This window comes from Typha angustifolia, chromosome 13, assembly GCF_048772165.1.
Source record: "Typha angustifolia cultivar Huaian chromosome 13, ASM4877216v1, whole genome shotgun sequence".
In the NCBI taxonomy this organism is placed as follows: Eukaryota; Viridiplantae; Streptophyta; class Magnoliopsida; order Poales; family Typhaceae; genus Typha; species Typha angustifolia.
Window position 1 is genome coordinate 10,012,634 of NC_133251.1, and position 23,796 is coordinate 10,036,429.

Here is a 23,796-nt window from a genome sequence, read left to right on the forward strand (position 1 = left end):
ATGAGTTCTTGGTCACTAGCTGTTGCTCATTCTTGTTATGTTCGCCAATAGCTACCTTATCCTCAGGCATGTTCTCCTCGATCTCTCCATCAATAAATATCACTGAACCAGTTTGTCACGTGCAACAATGTCCCAGAGTGAACTTCTCGTCGCACCCGTAGCACAACCCATTAGCCCTTCGCTCCTCCACTTGAGAAAGTGTGTGAGTCCGTATAAGAGTCCTAGGAGTTATTCTCACATCATTAGAAATGCGAAAATGTGGTCGCTATCTAGCTACATGCAAGCAATCCGAGCCATCAAATGCATGCATCAGCTTTGATTGTAGCTTACTACTCCATGGTTGCCTTAAATGGTCACTAAGTGCTCGATGTTTATCCTCCATAAGCAAGGCGTCCTCTAGTGCTTGCCTTAGGTTCCAAAGATGTAAGATACATACATCGGTTTGAATTTCTTCTCTCAATCCAGCAATAAAGGTGGTATACAATGACTAGACACCCTTTAGAACTCTTCTTGGTAAGTTTTCACCGTTGTCTTCTGGACCATCTTCATCAACAAAGCATCAAAATCCTCGTATCCTAACAATCCAAACCGTTTATGATCACACGGTAAAACTCCTCGCAAGTTGCTATTGCTCTATGCATTGTCGTCGAGCGATACCACCGTAATGTCGCATCCTCCAAATAAAAAGATGTAAGGAGCACCTTTTGATCTTCTTCGGTGCCATGGAAGTTAAAAATTGCTCGACGCGGTAAAACTAATCCAACGATCACTTCCTTTGAATTTGGGGAATTCCAATCGCACCGTTCGCTCGTCGATACCGTTTATCTTCTTATATAATTATTCGTAACAAATTATTGTTAAGATTAATAAACACATTTAAATTTCTTAAATATCTTGCATTTTTTAAGTTAGGGTGTAAAATATTTATCAACAATTTTTGTCTCGCATAAAATAAGATATTTTTCTTGTTTTATGATATTAGGTAAAGCTATTCATTTTAAATAATTTATATAAGGGCAAAATGCTATTTTCTAAATTAAAATTAATTTTAATTTTAATTAGTTAGATATAATGGATAGAATAATATTTTTAAAAGAGTACAAAGATTTTGGTGATATTTCAAAATTAGGAATGTTTACAAATCACACCTTATATTTTACCTATTTTGTAATTCATACCCTTTTTTAAGGATTTTGTAATTCGAACTCTCATTTTCTCCTATAATTCTCATTTAAGACCTTGATGTTATTTTGATTAACTAGCGTCAACTAAGTTATTAAAATACTCCCCACAATTCACTCTCATTTTCTATATCTCTTTACCATATTTTCCAACTACCTCCTCCAGCGTCGATGTCGCCGTCGCTGTCACCGCCCCTACGTTTCCTTATCTTTTCGGCTCCCTCTTCTCCTCTTTTACATCTTCTTCTTCTTCTCTGAAGAGAAAAAGAGGATGAAGACAAAAGTAATTTAAGTATTTATAAATTATTTTATATATTATAATGTAATATATTTTTTTAGTACCGTCTAAGTTAACCCACGGTGTTAAATAGAATTATAAGATAAAATATAGGGTTGGATTACAAAATCTTCAAAGACCGGGTGTGTATTAGAAAATAGGTAAAATATAGAATGTGGTTTGTAAAAACTCTTAAAAATATAATAGTAACTATATTTTTAGTATTTTGGGAAACAAATGGTAAAATAAGAATAAAATGAAAAAGGTGCAAAAATATAGATTATAATAGTTTATGTGCAAATCACTTAAATCTCAATACAGAAAAGCACCGAAGTCTTATTGCAAAATACCAATGATTGAAAAGTGAGAGGGCTTAAATATGCTAGGACGAGATTCGTTGATTGGTTACATTGGTATACCCAATACTCCAATAGTTACATCGACATAAGTTCTCTTTTTATAAATGCATAAATATTCTTTGGTAAATGTATATAAAATACATACACAACCATATTATGAGTGGTAAAGTGGTAACCAAACCAAACAGAAGAGGAAAGAGAAGAAATGCTTCCCTTCTTTTCTCCTCCTCTTCCCTCCAAAACCCTAAACCTCACCTCTCCCTCGCCTCAATTTTGAACTCCAAATTCAAACCACCAACTGCCAACTAAAATATTCTTCCCCTCCCCCCACATGCGCTCCATTTCGAGCATGAGATCTCTCCTCTCTTTCCACCTTCCCCAATCTCCTCTCCTCCCAAAACCCTCTCCCCCGCATCTTTTCCTACCTACCATCTCGTTGCGTCCACTTCCCAACCCTTCACTTAAATCGCCGACAGCCCTCTTTCGAAAACCCTCATCTAATTCAACCTTCAGATCATTGTGTAGCGTCCCTATTGACGGCTCCGATCGTCCGATGGAAGCCCGAGGTGGTTCTTCCGGTGAGATCCATGTGATTGTTGGTCCGATGTTTGCAGGGAAGACCACGGCGTTGCTCCGCCGAATTCAGTCTGAGATCAACAATGGAAGGTGATAATTCTTCTTTGTATCGCTTGTATGCAACAAGTTGAAAGTTTGTGCAAAACCCAGTTGCTTTTAAGCAGTTTGACTTGCATCGGTTCATGTTTTACTGGATGTTGATGAAAGAAACTTTTGGGCTCATTTGGCATTGCTTACGTTTTGTCTTGCTCTTTGTTTTGAGATCATCTCTCAAGTGCATTAGTGAGATGAGTTATTAGGAATCACTTCCAAATCTTTTGGGTTGTTTTATTTTTTTAACTTCCGATCGTTTTTTTTTAGGTCAAATGGAGTAAATTATTGAGAGAAGTGAAACTAGTTAAGGGTTATCTATCTGGCAATGCCATTTTTTAAAACATGGAATCAGATGTGGTTAGCATTTTGGTCTCATTTCCTTGTTATTTTGTGCCCACAACCTGCGTATCTCTTGTTCCACATTTTTTAAAATGAAAATTTTCTTTATCTTTTCTTAACCAAACTTTAGTAGGACACTAGAGGAACTACCCACCATCTGACTCGCATTTAATCTTAAAAAATATTGGTAGAAAATTCATAGTTTCTCAAGACTTTAAACAATGAGATAATTACTACTATAAGGGTATTATACACATTAGTGTAGACCACAAGGGGATAGAGTGATATAATGAAAGTTTAGGGGGATAGTTTGATTTTAGGCATAATCATGACGGGTTGATTTGTAATTTAATCTATAACAAATTATGTAGCTAACGCCAAGCAATTTCTATATGTTCTATCTTCTTTCCACGAAGGAGAAAGAGATAAAATCATAATTAAATTTTCAGTGAAAGCAGTAAAGATAAACAACTTAGCAAGATAATGTTTTCTTTAATGATTCTGCAAATTGGACATAAAAAGGACATAAAGAAATATAAGTGATCCCCAACCTTGCAGTTAATTGATCTTGTTATCTTTCTATGAGCAGAACTGCAGCAATCATAAAATCCAACAAAGATACAAGGTATGCCTTGGATTCTGCAGTGACACATGATGGAGCAAAGATGCCATGCTGGGCCCTATCAGAGCTTTCAAAATTTCGAGATAAATTGGGAGCTGAAGTCTATGATAAAGTGCGTACAATTTGAATTGCTTATACATTTTGTCTAGAATTTCTTCTTTTCCATATTAGTATATTAGAGAACTAAGAAGTCCTTAAAAGCAGTCTTTTGGTGCCTTGTTGTTTTTCAAGGAAAAAGAAAATCAAAGATAAAAAAATATAAAATAAAAAGTAAAAAGACAACAAATAGCAAGAAAATCAAGAAAGAGCACAAGGGAAATCTTTGAGATTTGAAATCAGGTAGGTCCCTATGAATCGCTACAGTCAAAGGAAATAAAGAGTCATGAGAGTTGAATATTCCTCGTATGATTTGTAAACGACTTGCTGATCACCAAATAATGATTTTCCTTTTAAAATTTTTCAATTGTCAGGATCCTTAATATCTTCAATGTGCACCATGTATTCCATAAGAACAATACTGATTACGTGACTTTCTTCAAAGTTCAAACACATCACTATTGTACTTCGATTTAAAGAAAATTCAGTTAGCAACAATTATGTTTACAAATATCAACTTGTATGGATTGGATGCAATTGATTCAATCTTTTCTCTACTAAATCAAGTTTAGAATAGACTATAGGAATATATTCTTGTAACATATTATTGACATCTTCTTTCAAATTCTGTTAATCTAATTTGATTTCACTTATGATATGTTTAATTTTCAAGTGGCAACTAGAGATTGATCTTTATCAACGCTCTTTTGACACTCGATTAGTAGTCAAATCTGAGAGGAATCCTTGTTATGATTCTTGTGCACTTGTTAATTCATAGCTGAATTAATATTGTTCCTTGATCTACTCTTTGGTCCCCTCTAAAGCTCAACTATGCAAGCTAACAAATATTTGGGCTCCTCTAAAAGCAAATTCTTGCTCCTCCCATGGGTACAAACTGAGCGAAAATAGAAAAATCAAATAATTTTTAAGGGATTTATGTAGGAATAAGCTTTTCTTTTTTATTTTTTTCTCCTTTATTGGACAAGAAAAAGAAGTTAAGAATAAGAGCTAAACATCGTAATAAAACATTGTATTATAATGTTTTTTTTGTCTTCTATACCAGTGTTAATATGAGCTTGCTCTTCATCTTCTTTTGTGAAGGAAAGAGAGATTAAGCCCTCGTTTGCTTCAAAAATAATTTTTTCTTATTTTGAAGTACAACTCTTTATTTTAGAATAAGAGCTAAACATCATAATAACTCCATTTTATAATACAAATACTATCTCTTATACCATATACTAACTAAATGATTAATTTATCGTTGATATCTATCTCCTTAACTTATTTTGTATTAAATCAAAAGATATTCATAGTAAAGCTGCAAGAAGCGAAGGAAAATTGGGAAAATGCAATATTGCTTGCAAAAAAATGAAAAAAAATAGGCTATTTGCAATCGTGATAATGGGTATATTTCCGACATCGCCTTACTAGAGCTAAGAGGCGATGACGGCTTTATAAAAAATTAAACATTTTTTTTATTTTCTCTTTTACTTTATATCACATCAAATATAATTATTATACTCTTATTTTAGAACATAAATAAATATAAGAATAGTTATTTCTAAAATAGACATCTCATTTTGAGAATAATAAAGAGTACTAATTCTAGAATTAACCTTATTGTTAAGGTAGCGAGGCCTAAGGGAATAAGTAAGAGAAGTTTAGACCAAATTTGCTGCCTCAGTAGCAACATTTTGTTTATCATATGAGGGATTAGAATTTGATCTATTCCCAGCCCCTAAAGCCTTCTCCACCCCTTGATTGGGATAGCCATCTCAAGCCTCTCCATTTAGTGTTTGAGTGAATATACAGGATAATTTCATTGCTTTATTCTGCTTCCTATTTAGAAATGGGCATGTGAAGTACGAACATGAGAAGGTAAATTTGTAATACAATTGGAGATGCAAATGCAGTCCTATTGGTTTACAAAATGTACTTGCTTTAGGCAGTAACTTGTGGATTTCTTTCAAAAGAATGAATCTGTTTTGGGCCTATTATAACTAGAATCTAGTGCATTAGATGCTTATTAAATATGACCCAAATCATTTATTTTGATGAATCTGATGTACATTAGGACACATTTTATATTGATGTTAACTTAATGTCACGGACTTAGAAAGGACACTCTTCTTTCAGCCCGTGCGGCAGTCAATCCCCTTGACGGAACTAAGTAAAAGAAAGCAAGAGATGGTGACTTAATGAAAGGTTATAGTAGATAACTAAGCTGTATAGGAATTTTGCAGCCTTTAAAGCTGTCTTGGAAATACCACTTGCGTGCTACATGTGACTGCCTTGGCAACACGCTTTGTATGCTGCAGTGGTCTTCAAGGTTGGAGGATGTTTTCTGTAATTCTGCAAGTGCTGAGATGTAAAAGTCCATTACATTAAGCCGTTAAAGAATGGTAATTTTAATTTTTTATATTTTAACACTCCTCACTTTGCTTGAGACATTTAGGTCCAAAGAGTTGACTTGGCACTTTATTTTTAGCAAGCTGTCTGACTCTATTCATATGTTTGATGCGGTAGTATGGTATGAAATTGTTGAATATACCAATCTAGTTTAGTGAAATTTTTAATCTGATATGTGGGGTTTAATCTGCATTAACGTTTTAATTATATTTGCATGCCTGCTATTCTGTTTAGAGCATCCTTGCTAGTTTGAGTGAAGGATTGGTTTGATTCATTTTTTTTATCTATTATTTTTCATTATTCTGACACCATGATATCTTTTGGGGTCATCTCCCATGTTTCTCTGCCTGCATCTTAACTAGCCATTATGGTCCAATTTCACCTCTGGACCACTTTCATTTAATTAAAATACATTAAGCCCAAAATGAACTTCTCAATTCCTTCTAGATATTATCTGTATCTGTTTATTTCTTCACTAACAATACAACTGGCAGTTGGATGTAATTGGTATTGACGAAGCCCAATTCTTTGGGGATCTTTATGACTTTTGCTGCAACGCAGCTGACCACGATGGCAAGATCGTTGTTGTTGCAGGCCTGGATGGCGACTACTTGAGGTATTCATTCACCTAAATGATACTACACAAACGTCATTGTGAGAAGATATTGCCTCTTGATAAGAGGCATTGTCTTCTGATTTTACCTCATTAGTATTCTTAAATAGACTCACCTATGGCAACATTTTGAAACTAAAGATGATTTACTGCTTTCCTTCCATGTTTAAAAGACTTGCAGCTTGTGTGTGGCCAGTTTGCCACCATTCTGTCTCAATCTTTTTCCTAGCAATAACCACCAAGACTCTAGTCCCAACTTATATGGGGTTGCTTGTATGGATTATTTCTCCATTCATCTCTGTTGAGTGTATGGATTTGTAAGCAAATTAAATGTCAAATGCTATTACTATTTTTCTTACTAATTCTCCTAATGTTAGTTTTGGTCCTCTCTCTTAAGGAATCTCATATGTGAATAAAACCACTTCTCCCTGCTAATATGCATGTGCTCGGCCTTCAATGTCTAAATCATCCAAAATCTATTAACTTTTGTTTAGTAACACGGCTCTTCCAACCTCTGTGGATATGTTGTTTTCTAGTTGCCTAATATTCTGATCCAAAATGAATTGTTAGTCTTATATAGCTTTTGCCTGATGATAAAATTTATATGGCAGGAAGAAATTTGGCTCAATTCTTGATATCATTCCGTTAGCTGATTCTGTCACTAAGCTCACAGCACGTTGTGAACTATGTGGTCGCCGTGCTTTCTTCACCTTGAGGAAGACGAAGGATAGAGAGACTGAACTTATTGGTGGATCTGATATCTATATGCCTGTCTGTAGAGACCACTACGTAAATGGGCAGATTGTTATTGAAGCAACAAAAATTGTCTTGGATCTTGACAGATCCGCAATGATTCGTGCTCTAAAATAGTTTTCTTCTTTATTGTAGTGTATTCAATCAAGCATATCTCATGTATAATTTTCCATTGAAAGTTGTACTTTGTACCCTTATTATAAAGTATATTATGTTTCTCCAAAGTGATACAGTGTTATACCCTCTTACGTGTGCTGGGAGTTGGTGGAAGAAATGAAAGTAAATGAAATACCGTCCTTTATTTTAAAGGAAAAACTTCATTAAAAGAAAGCTCCAAAATACTTCGTAATCGCATCACGAATAGCACATCCGAAAGTGTATTTCTAGTCAAAATGGTTTGGAACTTAGGTAATCCTAAGCCATCCCAATAAAAATCAGAGTTAATATATTTATAATAAGATGTTAGCCGATAAGTGGCTTGATTGACCTCACGGTATATATGAACATAATTCAAAATTTGTAAATTATGTTATCAAGTTTCTGCGGTCTTCAATAATTCCTCTAATCCTTCACCGACTTGTCAAGTTGAGAGTCAGTCGCCATAATAATACTCTTAAGTCCACAGTCCTTTACCTTGAAAAGAGCTTCCTGTATTGCTCACGATTTCACTATGTAGTACTTCAATGCCTCAGCATAGACTCCACTGGCCAGCAAAACACCAGTATGAGAGTCTGAAGATCCACCCCTCACTTCCCACCCCTTGTGCCATTGCAAATGTTTAAAGCTCTATCGACATTAATTTTGCAGACATTTTGGTTGGGGGGTGCCACTGAATACCAACCTGCACTTTTCCCTCTTTTCTTCATCAACAGTATGATTTTGGAAATATTCCACAATCATCATCATCATTTTTCTCTAAATACGATAATTATCATCATTTATTGGGAATAGTTGTGAGAACCAGAAATTCCTTTGGTGAATGAGGTTGTCCACACCTCGAGCATATCCTATGCTAGTTCAGAATATAGTTGTCCTTAGAAGAATTCAGACGACTCTCAGGCTTAAAAGATTGGTCGTCTTGGTTATCCTGGCCCTGGTAGTATTTTCTTTTCTTATCTTGAGAATGCTGCTCGTGCTCTAGGCAAAGTTCTTCTATGTTTCTCTCAGTAAGGAGTGCTTTTGAAACCATGTTAGGAAGAGTCTTGCACTGAAAAAGTGAAATCTTATCTTTGATGGCTGGCCACAAGTTACCCTTGAATAAGCTAACTTTCTCATCCTCGCTCACTTTCTCATCTTTGCTCACTACTATATGTGGAACAAATCGTAGTAACTCGGTGAACCTTGCCTCAAAATCTACCACAGACATGCCTCCTTGTTTCAGCTCGAAGAACTCATCATGTTTCTTTTTCTTTAGGATCCAAGGATAGTACTTATAACAATCTATCCCTAAAAAAAAGCAAAAACATAAAAAAATAAAAAAATATATTATGGCTGGTATCGTGCCATATTGGGGTGGCACAGGCTGGGGGTGCCATGAACCCCCAATCACTAGCTTGGCCAACCAGGTTGGGCCATCTAGCTCCAGTGGGTCCACTGGCGCCGCAACCGCAACGCCGACCTCCCCACCGCCTCTCTCTCTCTCTCTCTCTCCCCCTCTTGCCAACGCCAGTTTACTATCGTCATCATCACGGTGGCCAAGGTGAGCCTTCTTTCCTCTCTTCTCCTCTTTCTCTCGGTTTCCTTTCATTCGGTCTCTCTCTCTCACTTTCTACCTCTCGAGCTCTCTCTTTTTCTTTGCCACTTGCCGACGTTGGCCTACTACCATCGTCGCCGCTAATGACAGCCCCCATATCCTCTCTTTTTTCCTCTCTCTCTTTCTTTCTCTCCCCTTCTCTCTTTCCCTCTCTCTTTCTTACCTTGGGCTCGGGCTTGCCAGAGCTGAGTCACCGGCGAGAGGTCAGCTGCTGGCTAGCCAGCAGCGGCCGGTACCCTCCTCACCGGCCCGGGTCCGCAACCCCCTTTGTCTGCCCTTCTTTCTTCTTCTTTTTCTTCTTCTTCCTCTTTCTTCTTCTTCCTCAGCTCTTCCCCCTTTTGCAATAGTGCTGGGCAAGGGGTTGCGCCCTTTTAATTTTTTTTTACATTAATTATATATTTTATTTTCTAAAATTTAGGTAAATTAGTTTATTTAGATGATAGATTATTTTGATAATTTACACTCACTAGTATAAGTATTAGCTAAGTACTTTTAGTATAATAATTTATTAGTTATAATTATAAATACTTGCATATGACTTCATTTATAGTTTAGCCATTGTTTATTATATTAATACATGTAATCATATTGATAAAAATCTTATATTTTATATATTTAGTTTTATTAAAAATAATTAAATTATATAAGTTTCTATTAATGTTTATGTATATTTATAGATGCATATATTTAATATATATAAATATATAATGTATTTCTAGCTCCTTGTTATTACTATATATTATTTTCTATACAATAAAATGTTGAGCTCGAATAATTATTTTATATTAATATATAATGATTATTATATGTATAATTAGTAACTAGTTAAGTAAAAGTAGTAATTGCCAAATAATTAAATTATACTTATTTATTTTATATACATGTATTTTAATTATATTATTATTTTATATATATATATATATATATATATATAGTTATTTAACAAATCTAATAAATTATTATATTTTACACTAATGAATTCTAAATGGGATAAACGACTAACTTTATAATCCTTAACATTTTCAGGCTTCGAACCCACTTATTTGAGGCCCCGTAGATTTTGCTAGCGATGAGTTGACACTCAGTTGACGGATGTGGTGAATATATGGTTCATATCTTCTAATCAAACTGTGAATAGTCTTATCCCCTAGACGTCTTTCTCAAATTAGGATATATTATATAATTATGTATATACATGTTTTGACCTCTAGCATGATTATATAACTTATCTAGAGATGATTTTAGTTGAGCATATTTTATCATGCATTTGATTAGGCTGATTTGGGATATGAGTACATTTGTGATATATAGAGATAATTGAAGATGACTATACTATTATAGTCTTTTTGTCGAGATGATCCTTAGCATGAGTATGCATATAATAGACTAGTACAATTATGCATATGATAGTGATGCGAACCGGGTCAGATCGGATCGCATCAAAGGAAGATTATGCTCAATTGATTGAGTCTAATTATCTTATTTGGTTATTTGGTTTAGTTAGAGTCGTAGCAAGTTAGGATTTCATTTAATTAGCTAAATTTAGCTCTGTGCAGTATCAGAAAAATATTCATAAAATATTTTACACAAATCCAAATAATATTAAACCAATTGGATAAGGTCGCCAACCTTGAGATCTACAACTTTGATATTCATGACTTCTCTAGAATCGGAATCTATCTATAACGAAACGAAAGGTTAATCTGAGAAGATAAGAAAGATTAGTTTAGTTGGTTTGTTAGAGTTTTAACTTAGTTGTTGGTTTATTAGGATTTGTTAGAGTTGTTTAATTTAGTTGATGAGTCCCTAGGGTGGGCCTCTATATATATGTGGAGGAAACCTTAATTGGAGAATAATAATGATGATGATGATATTGGAATTGGCTTTGGCCTTTATTTCCTTCCCTATTTGTCTCTAGCCATTGGTGCCTTCTCCTACCTCCCTTCTTCCTTCGTCTAAGTCTTTGGTCGACCTCTTCTAGGCTCTAACTACCCTCTTCCACAACAACTTCTCCCCCTTTCACACCAAGAACTAAACCTAGCATCCATCTAGCCATTGGAGGCTATCAAGCTAGGATCTAAGTTTCAGAACCGTTGCGGATCGGATTAGGCTGGTTCGTAACAACTAGTATTAAAGCCAACAATTCTCGGACCATCATGGCTACCACAAGATCGAAGGTAGCAAAGCAAACGAGCGAGCAAGGTATGGAGACAGACCACATGGCTCCGTCAAAATCGTCGTCTCAATAGAGCTCATGAGGTCGGATAAAAGGCCCTCCCAATCTCTTGCAAACCCTAGCGCTCAAGGCACAAACGTTGTTGGACATCAAGGCGATCCTTGTGGACTCAAACCAAAGTCGTCCAAAGTGTACACTTGATCATACCAACCGTGGGGAAGGTAATCAAAGCGGCACACTGACGAGAGCAAGCGCAGCCATCGAACTAGGTCAAGCCATGGCAACGTGGGTTGAACCTGCACCGAGGGCACCTCCACAACATGATGAAGGACCACTATGGTATACATCACCATCAAAAGAAACCTTGCTGCCCACACTGACAACTAGGAATCCCAAAGCGGTCGTTAGCCATCACCAATCGCCACCCCAGCCATTGATTGAGGGCATTGATGCTTTGAAAGATATTGAGAATCCGATGCCTCGACGGCTCGATCCTATGGTCATGGCTGCCTATCAAGTTTCTTACCGATCTAAAGGACAATCTTCTCAACGCATAAGTAATGTGCCAAAGCCTAAACAGATCAACCCTTGCACGAGGCCTAGACTAGACTCGAGCTTATATTAGATTGTGGGTGAGTTAAATCTTAGCCTTGGATTAATTGGACGAGTCATGGCCTCCTCCATTGTGTTACACTTGGCCAAGTCATGGCCTTCTCCATAAGTCTTGCGCTCTTGGACTCGGCTTGGATGTTGGTGGGAACGATTCGGCAAATACGGAAGGTTTGAAAACCACTATGGACACCTTGAGGACAAGGTGGTCGAAAGCGTGGTGGATTGATGCAAACCGGGTCAGATCGGATCACATCAAAGGGAGATTAGGTTCAATGGATTGAGTCTAATTATCTTATTTGGTTATTTGATTTAGTTAGTCTTAGCTAGTTAGGATTTTATTTAATTAGCTAAGTCTAGCTCTGCGTAGGTTTGGAAAAATATTTGCAGAATATTCTACATATATCCAAATAATATCAAACTAGTCGAATAAGGTCGCCAATCTCCCGATCTACAACTTTGATATTTATGATTTCTCCAGATTCAGAATCTATCTACAATAAAACGAAGGGTTAATTCAGAAAGATAAGGAAGACTGGTTTTATTGGTTTGTTAGGGATTTAACTTAGTTGTTGATTTGTTAGAGTTGTTTGGAGTTGTTTAACTTAATTAAGGAGTTCTTAGGGTGAGCCTCTATATATATGTAGAGGAAACCCTAATTGGAGTATAAGGATAATGATCTTGTTATTGGAATTAGCTTTAGCCTTATCTTCTTCTCTCTTTGTCTCTAACCATTGGCACCCTCTCCCACCCCCCTTCTTCCACCACCCAAGTCTTTAGTCGGCCTCTTCTAACCTCTATCCCCCCTCTTTCACAATAACTTCTCCCCCTTCACACCAAGTATTAGCCCTAGCATCCATTTAGCTATTGGAGGGCTATCAAGCTAGGATCTAAGTTTCAGAACCGTTGTGGATTGGATTAGGCCGGTTCATAACAAAAGCATTGATAGGATAATTGATAGAAAGCATGAGGTACCCAAGTAGGCGCTAAGGTTAAGGGTGCCTAGAGTGATGATTATGGTTGCTGATATGCGATATCTCGTGGCCCACGTCCAAGGTCAGTTGAGTCTGTGCGCAAAGACAATCGGATACCTGCCGTTCTCTAGGGCATGTGTGTGGCGAGTTACCCTCATGTGATTTTTATTAACTAGTGGAGTACCCGATTTGGATAGATTTTGATATCCCTTAATGTATGGTAGAATATGATTATAACTGAGATACCCTTAATATATGGTAGGGTATGCCTTGAGTCTACGGGTAGGATATTGAGATCGAGTACCGGGTGTTGACTATGTACAGTAGTCTAGTATGATGATGATATACAGAGATGATATTAATGATTGAAATGTTGAGAAATGCATATGATTTCATTATCATATGATATACCTGATTATCGAGTGGTTAATACACATCATATGTAGTTGCATTTGATATCATAACATGGTCATGGTTGATATGCATTATAAGTGTCATATTTGAGAGAGTTATAATAATTATATGACATAGAGATTTATTTACATATTGTTGAAAATTATATACTTTAATCAGTTATGACATGATATCTATCTTTTATTTATGTATTATTGAGAATACATTTATATACTCATTCATGACATGATGCTCTTTCTGATTCATATTAATTATCTAATATATGATTTACTCTCTGTTTGATATCGCTGATTTAGGGTAAGATCTATTTATTGAGTCTTTTAGTTATGACTCTATTTCTTTTCTAACCCTTCAGATATGTGGTATGTGATAGTGATTTGAGATATCTTGAGAAGATATTTTAGAATGATGATATGAGTTATAAATGCGAGACAGTATATATGATAATTTGTATAAAAACTGAGTTGTATCGTTGTTTATTATATTTGTGCTTTATTGCATCAAATGATGATTTGTATAATATATGTCGAATTATAGTGTACTCATGTATCAGTAATTTTAGTTGTATCTTGATGGTTTGTCGTGACCTGTGTAGGCCTTGCTAGATTATGTAGCTGTCTAGTATGGTTGTTGTGGACTTGGATATTCATCTGTTAACAGATTTATTTGGTTGATAATATGATTTATTTAATGATGCTATGATTATTTGTGCATAGGAGTGTATCTGTGTGTGACAGGCCCCGCCTAACTTGTTGCTTGCATCGCACGTGCCGTGTGGGCGTGCACGTTCCTGTGCCAGGCGGGGCCGTTACAGTACTTCTCAAAGAAGATCTTAAAGTTATCTCAAGTTAGCTCTTTCTCTCGTCCAATATACTGGTGCTTGATCATCTACTACCAATGCTCTGCCCAATCTTCAATCATGTAGGTTGTCAAAACAACTCTTTGGTCCACCGTGCAATCCAATACTCGTAGTATTTTCTCAATCTGAAGCAGCCATGCTTCTGCTTCAATCAGAATAGTAGTCCCCTTAAAGGTGGGTGGAGGCGCTTTTAGAAATTTCTCAAACACTGTACCCCTATCTAGACTAAGGGGTCTTGACTCTGATCTAGTCGGAGTTTGCAACGATTGTCATCCAATGAACTAAAGAAGGGTCTAGAGCGCTGAAACCGCTGTATCAGGAATCGTAACTAGGGTAAAAGTAGGAATATGAGAAAAATTAGGAATCTGGGTAGAAGTAGGAATTTGAGAAGGAGCAATTTCTGGTCCCGACCTAGGAATAGCAGTCGATGCAAAAGTTGGCACTTAAGCAGGGGCTAACTCTTGCTCTTAACGCCTATTAAGAGATGAACTTTGGGCTGCAGCTCCTCGTTGTTGACGATGGGCATACATATTGCCCCTTCAAGATTTATAAATAAAGATAAAAATAAATTTACTGAATATGACAATAATTTTGCAACGAACCTGAGCTTGTGCAATTGGACCTCAACATTACTCTAAGGGTGATTAGGATAACTAAAACCTAGGCTCTGATACAAACATTGTCATGACCCAAAATCATAATCATGACCGGCCATGTTCCTTAATATGCTTGAGGTACATGAAGCCTTACTAATACTTCTTAAGTGTACAATAGCAAGAATAAATATAAGAAGAGAATTTACTTTATTTGATTTAAATTAATTGCAATGAAAATAAAGCAATGTCATTATTAATGTGTCTCTAAATGAAATGAAATTAATAAATAATATAAAACATAAGACCAAAAGAACGGAAAGGTAAATAGGTAGGTCCTAAATGAAGGTAGGGTTCCGATGCATCTCGCTTAGTCACCATTCAGACCATTACCTGAAATATTAGAAGAGGGAATTCATGAGCCAATAACTATAGCTCAGTGAGTGGAATCCACTCAAAAGCTAAATAAATTTGAATCCATAACATAACTAAAATAAATATAAGTCCAATATTATAAAATGAGAATCTCACTAAACTTGCTTATGATAACAATAATAATAACAGTACAAATAATAACAGAGTAAATCATATCTCATGACATGATTTGCAAAAATATGCTGAATTTCTTTCAATATTTATAATAATGTCATATGTCTCAACTTGGGATTATGCGTGAGGATTCATATCAACTACAAGTCACCTTGATATGCTCTAGGCGCGTCAGAGTCACCTAAACGGATTATATATTGATCAGGTATAGCTTTGTTCCCTAGACTGTTCTCTAATCGTACTAGAGTCACCTAAATGGATTATATATTGATCAGGAATAGCTCTGTCTTATGGACTTCAAGATTGTCTTGTAGTCACCATAGGGAGTTGAACGAAGAATATCTAGTCTCTGTCTATTCTCAAAGTCCTACCATGTATCAATTATATTTTTTCACTAATATTATCGATCATATAAATAACTATATGTACTAAGTATATCAATGTAGTGGGTCTTATATTTTGCACACAAAACATAATAATGCATAAAAATATAATAATATATTTGCACACTTAATTATACATAATCTGATAAAAAGCACAAAATATGAGATGAATAAATAAAATAAATACGAAAGTGAACCCACTCACCTGTGTCTAGCTAAAACGACTGAAATTTCTAGTCCATGGGTAAAGAAAAATCATCACATTTAATAATAAATAAATAACATATTTCAATTTAGCTAATATCATGATTTCTAAAGTTTAAAGCTAATTAAATAGCTAAAATGGGTTGGTTTATGTCATAGGATTGGGCTAGGTTGCGACTGGCCGGCAGCCCACAAGATTTTGATTTAATGGGCCGGGCCAAGGCCCATCAATTAAATTAGCACAGGACTGGGCTGCGGGCTAACCCACCGCTTATCAATTACTAACTATTTTGGGTCGAGTCTTGGATCTGAAATCCAACCTGAACCCGCAACAAAATAAAAGGAAGGGAAAGGGTTGGCTCGATCAAACCTGAGCCCCACCTCACCCTTCATCCTCGAGAAGGTTGATGTCAGGAAGAAAGAGACAAAGAAGAAGAAGAAGAAGAAGAAGAAGAAGAAGAAGAAGAAGAAGAGAGAGAGTCCTGAGGAGAGGCTGCCATTGGTGGTCATCGGCCAACTAAGCCTCCTGCCACGATCACGGCAACAGCAACCACACGAGGTGGAGGAGAGGCTGCTACCAACGACCAACGCTCCTAACTCATGGTCGATAGTGATTCGAGCCACAAAGGCTCTTAGGAAGCACGTCTATGCCACGAGGCCGATGGCATGACACTCCGGCACACAAGTGGTAGCGACTCGAAGCCGCCGACCGACTTGATTCACCGACGACGCCACTTCACCCTAAAAATAAGTATTTTTGTTCTAACTTGTTAAACTTAAATTAATTATGAGGGATGGGAGAGAGGTTACCTACGAGTCGTTGAGTGGTCTCCACTCACTCCGAGAGTGCTCTGACGATTTGATTCGACGATGGGTGGTCCAACGGGAAGGGGGAGAGAGAGAGAGAACCCCATACTACGGTTAGAGTTTTAGTTTATAGGATATGTCTTTAAACCAAAATATGAGATCAGATTTGGATTTGGGGGAACGCACATGCAAAGTACATGCGACCATTTTTTTTTGGTTCTCACAATCACATGGGTTAAATTGAGTCAAGTTGAGTCTATTTATCCTTTAATTATTTCATAATGTAAGTCTTTTAGGCAAGTCTAGTTTAGTCATGTGAGCCATTAAGGCAAGTCAAAATAGGTCATGACGCCCTTAAGGCAAGTCTAGTTAAGGCAAGTCCAAATAAATCAAGACAGCCCTTAAAGCAAGTCTAATAAAGTCAAGTAAGCCTTTAAGGCAAATCCAATTAAGTCATATAAGTCTTTAAGGTAAGTCCTAATTTGAGTCGTGTCAGCTTTTAGGGTTAGGCCTAGTGGGACTCGTTGTAACTGACATCTATATATAGAGGGGTTGGGCTCCTTTGTTAAGCATCCAGGTATCTAACCATTGAGAATTAATTAAGTTTAGTTATTTTTTTATTAGCATATTTATTGTTTTTATTGTAGCATTAGATTGTTTTTACCTTTCTAGGAGTAGATCATAGACATAGAATCTCCAAAACCTCCAAACCCTAGCCACCACCTTCCTCGAGTAGCCACCCTACCCTACGGTCGTCCACCACCACCCTTGGCCGCTTGCCACTCTCTAATGACTGCCGCAACGTCGGAGATTTACCGTTCTTCCTTATTCTGACCTATCCCCACTTTTTTATTTTTACTTTTCACCTTGACCTTCGACTTAGGTGAAGCTAGAACCATTAGAACCCTAACTTATGAGTTAGCACCACCTAAAATTTCATAAATTTCTTACACCCGAACCATTCCAGATCTGGTTCGTAACAATCGCTGCTTCGAGCAATATTTGCGATGCTTCACCGGGGAGCAACAAAAGAGATGGCTAGCTTACCTACCCTGGGTGAAGTATACTCATACAACATGGCTCACCACACAGCTATTGGGATGACCCTCTTCGAAGCTGCTTATGGGCGTGCACCCTCAACATTGCAATCCTATGACTAGTCGAGCATACCTGACCAAACCGACATAGATGACGTGCTAGTAGAATGGGATGAAATACTCATGTGGCTCAAGCTTCACCTAGCAGCGACACAGAACCAAATGATGCAAGTGTATGATCGCAAACACTAGGAAAGAAGTTATGAATTTGACAATTGAGTCTATGTTTGACTTCAATCATACCGGCAAATCTCGATATGAACTATTCAGAACCAAAAGCTAGCACATTGCTTCTTTGGTCCATTTTTTTATTTTAGGGAAGGTAGGAATAATTTCATATAAGAGGATCTACCCAAATCGTCCCGAGTTCACTTGGTCTTCCATGTATCTAACTTCAGAGCTCCAGTTGGGTCAGTTGAGCAAGTTGCGACAGAATTACTCGAGCCTAAATCAGAGGCAGTTGAGCTTGCTCTAGAGAAGGTCCTAGCACGAAGGAGGGTCAGACATGAAGGACGAATAGTCATTGAGGTGTTAGTAAGCTGGGTCGGTTAGACATAGGAGTAAGCCACATGGGAATTCGAGGCAACCTTGATGGACCGAAGCATGGTGGAATGATGTGATTGGGACCACACTAAGTCATCTTGAGCATGGATACAACTTACGAGGATTTATTCTTAGTTAGTTGTTTTCTTTAGAAAAATAAGGATTCCGTATGTTGCGTTCGAATGCGGGGGTGGGGGGTAGGGGGTTCGAATGCCCCTTGCGAATGTCTACAGGTGTTCGCATCGACAGAGAACACAATTTGTGCGTTCAAACGCCCGCATGCGAATGCGTGCATACGTTCGCATAGACAGTGAACTCGAATTGTGCGTTTAAACGCAGTTGACAAGAATTCATTATTCTTAGGGTTATTATTTGTCATTTTGGCTTGTTAGGTTAGTCTCTTAAGATGTGGATGGCAACCTAAAGGATCATTACGAATGAATATTGATTTTCCTTCCATTCCCTTCCTTCTTTACCCTAATTCTTTGACCTCTTGGTTCAAACCCTAGTCGTGTGCCATCTCGTCGCTGGCTACCTCTAATTCCCTTGACTATTGAGTCCTCTCTCCTCCTTGGGATCTCGACCAACTTCTTTCCCTTCATCCTTATCCCCTCAACACCACGTTCCACCCAATCCATCACCATTATCACCTCTCTTACCCCATTATCACCATCACCTGTCATCTCCTCCTACACCCCACTTTTGCATATTTTCTCCCTAGATGCAGTCTAAATCTGCTAAGGGCATGAATACCAAAAACGTAGATAAGAAAATTATGGATCGACCCCTACTAGTTTTGTAATTTTTTGACTACGAGAGAGTATTTTGAGATTATTTTTCTCTGACTACATGGATTGTTTTTCTACATCCGAGCTTGATCAGATAGCGGATGCTCGGTTCATATCAGCTCTCATCAGAGATCTAAGAGTCCTTTGCTCCCTTCCCCTCCCTAAAGTCCTAATCTAGACTCTGAGTCGAGGAGGGCGAAGGTGTAATGCCCTTGCCCGGCACAAGCACGTGCATGTCCATGCGCCCACACGACACGCGCGATGCATGCGATAGGTTGGGCCGGGCCCATCACACACAGATATACTCCTGTGCCCATAATATCATGACATCATCAAATAAAACCTACAAACCTATCCATGCTTATATAATCCATCACCAAATAAATCATATTCTCAATCAGATAAACCTGTTAACATATAAATATCTAAGTCCACAATAATATACACTACACCATTACATAATCTGGCAAGGCCCACACAGGCTATGATAAACCATCAAGATACAACTTATAACCACTAACACATGAGTATAATATACAAATTATCGTCTGGTACAATAAAGTACAAATATAGCAAACAACGATACAACTCAATTTCCATACAAATTATCATCTATACTGTCTCGCACCTATAGCTCACCTCATCATTCTAGAAATATCTTCTTAGGATACCTCAAGTCACTATTACGCACCACATATCTAAGGGGGTTAGAAAAAAAAATAAAGAGAGTCATGAGCAAAAGGCTTAGTGAATAAATCTTATCCTGAATTAGTGATGCCAAACAAAGAGTAAATCATATATTGGATAACATGAATCACGTAGGAGCATTATATAATGAATATGTATATTAATGTATCGTAAATAATATTTAAATAAAATATAGATATCATGTCATAACTGATCAAAGTATATCGTACCATCATTATAACTCTCTCAAAAATGACACATATGATGCATGCCAACCATGACCATGCTATGATATCAAATGTAACCACATATGATGTATATTGATCACTCGATAATCAGATATATCAAATAATAATGAAATTATATACATTTCTCAACATCTCAATCATCAATGTCATCTTTGAATGTTATCATTATAATAGACCACTGTGAATAGTCAACACCCGATACCCGGTCTCAAAATCATGCCTAAAGGCTCAGAGCATACTGTGCCATTCGTAATGAGTATTTTAATCATAACTATACCCCGCTATCTGCTAAGGGTATCAACATCCATCCAGACTAGGCACCTTCCTAGCTGATAGAAATATATGAGGATAACTCGCCACATATGCCTCATGAACGGTATGTGTCTGAATGTTTACTGTACACGCAGACTAACAACCTCGGACGTAAGGCCACATGATTGCAACTATGTCGAGCGATCAATGATCCACTAAACGCGTCCTAACCCTAACGCCCACTTAGGTATCCTCACGCTTTGTATCAACTATCTTATTAATCAGATTTCATGCTTTCCTTCTAGATGACAGATTATATGCATATATCCAGTATGATAACAAGAATTTAAGTGGAACACGAGTCAAGATAAAAATGATGCAATATATTCTCCAACCATTTAGTCAACCTATGCATACTCATGCTAGTCTATCACATGCATATATATGCTATATGAAAAAAATAAATCCCTAGACACACGTATGTATCTAACTTCTAGGCAATGATATTTCTCGTTCGCTTAAGTAAAAGTCGGAAGAAATATTAAAAACGAAAGTAGAGATGAACGCCAAGATTTTAACGTGGAAAAACCCAAAACGGGAAAAAAACCACGGATCCAAACTTGGATCAAAACCAATCACTATAATAGTAGCAGTTACAAGACTGACTCACAAAACACCCCGTCGATCCAAACGACTTTGTTTCTCTCAGTCTTGATCGCTAGAACCCACGATTTACTGCTTCTTGTGATTGAAGTCCAATCTCAGTAGCCCTCGAGATTGATCTTTCGTCTAGATCACCCTTAAGACGAAAGATTAAATTCTTGTAGATGAGTGGAACATTGTTAGTTGAAGAATCGATGTAGCCTCAAGAAGTCTCCTTCAATAATATTTCTTCAACTCCCCTTGAGATAGGGTTTCACAATCCTTATATATGATCTTCAAGATAGAGACAAATCCGAGTCTTATCCGTACTCATGAACTTCAAGATAGAGCCAACTCCGAGTCTTATCCGTACTCATGATCTTCAAGATAGAGCCAAATCCGAGTCTTATCTGTACTCATGATCTTCAAGATAGAGCCAAATCTGAATCTTATCCGTACTCATGAAACTCCAATATTTTTAAACTTTGTTGGTGCGTTCGAACGGGCTCGAGTGCGTTCGAACGCGACAGCTTGAATTCTTCAGGTTGCGTTCGAACGCGTTTGTGAACGCGGCTCTCTGTCTGTGTGAACGCAGTGCCCGCGTTCGAACGCGTTTGTGAACGCGGCTCTCTGTCTGTGTGAACGCAGATTTCGCGTTCGAACTCGTTTGTGAACGCACCGCGTTTGACGCACCGCGTTCGAACGCGTTTGTGAACGCGGTGTGAACTCAACAGCTTTTCTCCAATAACCTTGCAATTCTTCAGACCAGAGATATTCTAGACTTGTGTAAAGCTCATATACATGTAAAAAATACACTTAGAATATTTTGTACACAATTGCCAACAAATAAAAACCTAAAACTATAGATCAACTAGACATAAAATTATAACTGTATTCATCTCTAATCATCTCTATATATCATCATCATACTCATATCTAAGATCAGCCTAATTACATACATGATAAAATATGCTCGACTATAATCATCTCTAGATAAAGTCACATAATCATATTAGAGGCCAAAACATACATGTACATAATATATAATAAAACCTAATTTGAGAAACATGTCTAGGGGATAAGGCTACTCACATCTGATCAGAAAACACAAACCATGTATCCCTCACATTTGGCAACCGAGGGCTCGGGATCTGAAAATATTTAAGTAACATGAAATTAGCTATTTATCTTATTAAAATCCGTTTGTGTAAAATATAATAATTTATTAAGTTTTAGAGTTTCTACTTATCCTTTAAACTTTTAATTTTAAGATTATACTATCATTGTAAAAGGTCAGTTATAAAATGAGAATAAAATGGTTGCTCATTGTTAGATAAAAAATAGTCTAAGTATGACATTAGAAAATAAAATAAAATAAAATAAAAGGCTGAATATATATATATATGAATTATAATTATAAATAAACATATAAATATAGATAAAAATTATAATTATAAGTAAATTGTGGTTCTCACTCTATTTTGATCAATTAGGGACTATGTAGTCGTTACATTATAAAAATAAATAAATAAATAAGCCTAGTATCTTATTTGTTACAAAATAATATATAATAAATTATTAGAATTGTTTAAAATGTATCATATGAATATTAGTATACATCTATAAACCTAATGATTATAATTTACAATTCTATCTATTAATCTAACATAAACATAAATAAATAAATAATAAATATAAGTATTACCTGTATTTATGTGTAATAGCTTGTAACATAATTAATCATTAATTAATTATAATTAATAATAATCATATTGATGAATATTATTAAAATAATTAATGTGTAAATTTATTTGTATTAATTAAGAAAGAAATACCTAAATAAATAAATAAACAAAGAAATAAAATAAAAAAATAAGGAGCACTACCACTAGTGTTGGGCTTGGCCTAGCACTACCTGCTATAGTACCGAGCCCAGCACTATTGCAGAAAGATGAGGAGAAGATGCTAAGGAAGGAGAAGAAAGGAAGAAGAAGAAAGAATGAAGAAGAAGAAGAAGAAGAAGAAGAAGAAGAAAAGAAGGGAGGGGAGGAGGAGCCGGGAAAGAGGGGAGGGGCTTGGCCGCTACTGGCCAGCCAACGGTTGGCCTCTCACCGGCGGCTCAGTTTCGGCGAACCCGAGAGGGAAAGAGAAAGAAAGGGAGAGGAGAAAGAGAGATGGAGAGAGATGGAGAGAGAGAGAGAGAGAGAGAGAGAGAGAGAGAGAGAGAGAGAGAGAGAGGCGGTGGGGAGGGAGGCCGTAGCGGTGGCGGCGGGGCGCGTGGCACCCTCCACGCAAGCTGCTCATGCCGCTACATGGGCACTGTGGCCAGCCACATTGTACCCATGAAAATTTTAATAATTTTTTTATTTTAATTTTAATTTTATTTTATTTTATTTTTAACGGTTGGGTTGTTACAGAAGCCATGGTGGGTAGGGTTTCTCTAGCTCTAGCCACCATTTCATCATGCTGGGAGGCGAAGAGGTCAAAGGAAATGATACGAACCGGGTTAGATCGGATCACATCAAAGGGATATTAGGCTCAATGGATTGAGTATAATTATCTTATTTGGTTATCTGCTTTAGTTAGAGTTTTGGTAGGTTAGGATTTTATTTAATTAGCTAAATTCAACTCTGTGTAGTTTCGAAAAAATATTCGTAGAATATTCTCCATATATAAAAATAATATCAAACCAGTTGGATAAAATCAATAACCTCCAGATATACAACTTTGATATTTATAACTTCTCCAGATTCAGAATCTATCAAAAATTACTGTTCTGCCCTCCCTAACATATCTCCACTATTTTATTTTTATCATTTCATCCCGACCTTCGATTTAGGTGAAACCAGAGCCATTAGAACCCTAATTCATGAGGTTACCTCCACCTAAATTTTTATAAT

The 23,796-nt window shown here is 36.7% G+C and overlaps 1 protein-coding gene across 1 annotated transcript; it reads left to right on the forward strand.

Annotated features, from left to right (window-relative positions):
- The first annotated feature begins 1,981 nt into the window (after positions 1 to 1,981).
- Positions 1,982 to 7,551, forward strand: LOC140775112 (thymidine kinase-like). The gene is made up of 4 exons (XM_073118372.1): positions 1,982 to 2,483; positions 3,415 to 3,559; positions 6,447 to 6,568; positions 7,177 to 7,551. Exons 1-4 carry the CDS (start codon positions 2,149 to 2,151, stop codon positions 7,433 to 7,435), a joined length of 861 nt encoding a protein of 286 aa, XP_072974473.1. The 5' UTR covers positions 1,982 to 2,148; the 3' UTR covers positions 7,436 to 7,551.
- Positions 7,552 to 23,796: the final 16,245 nt, after the last annotated feature.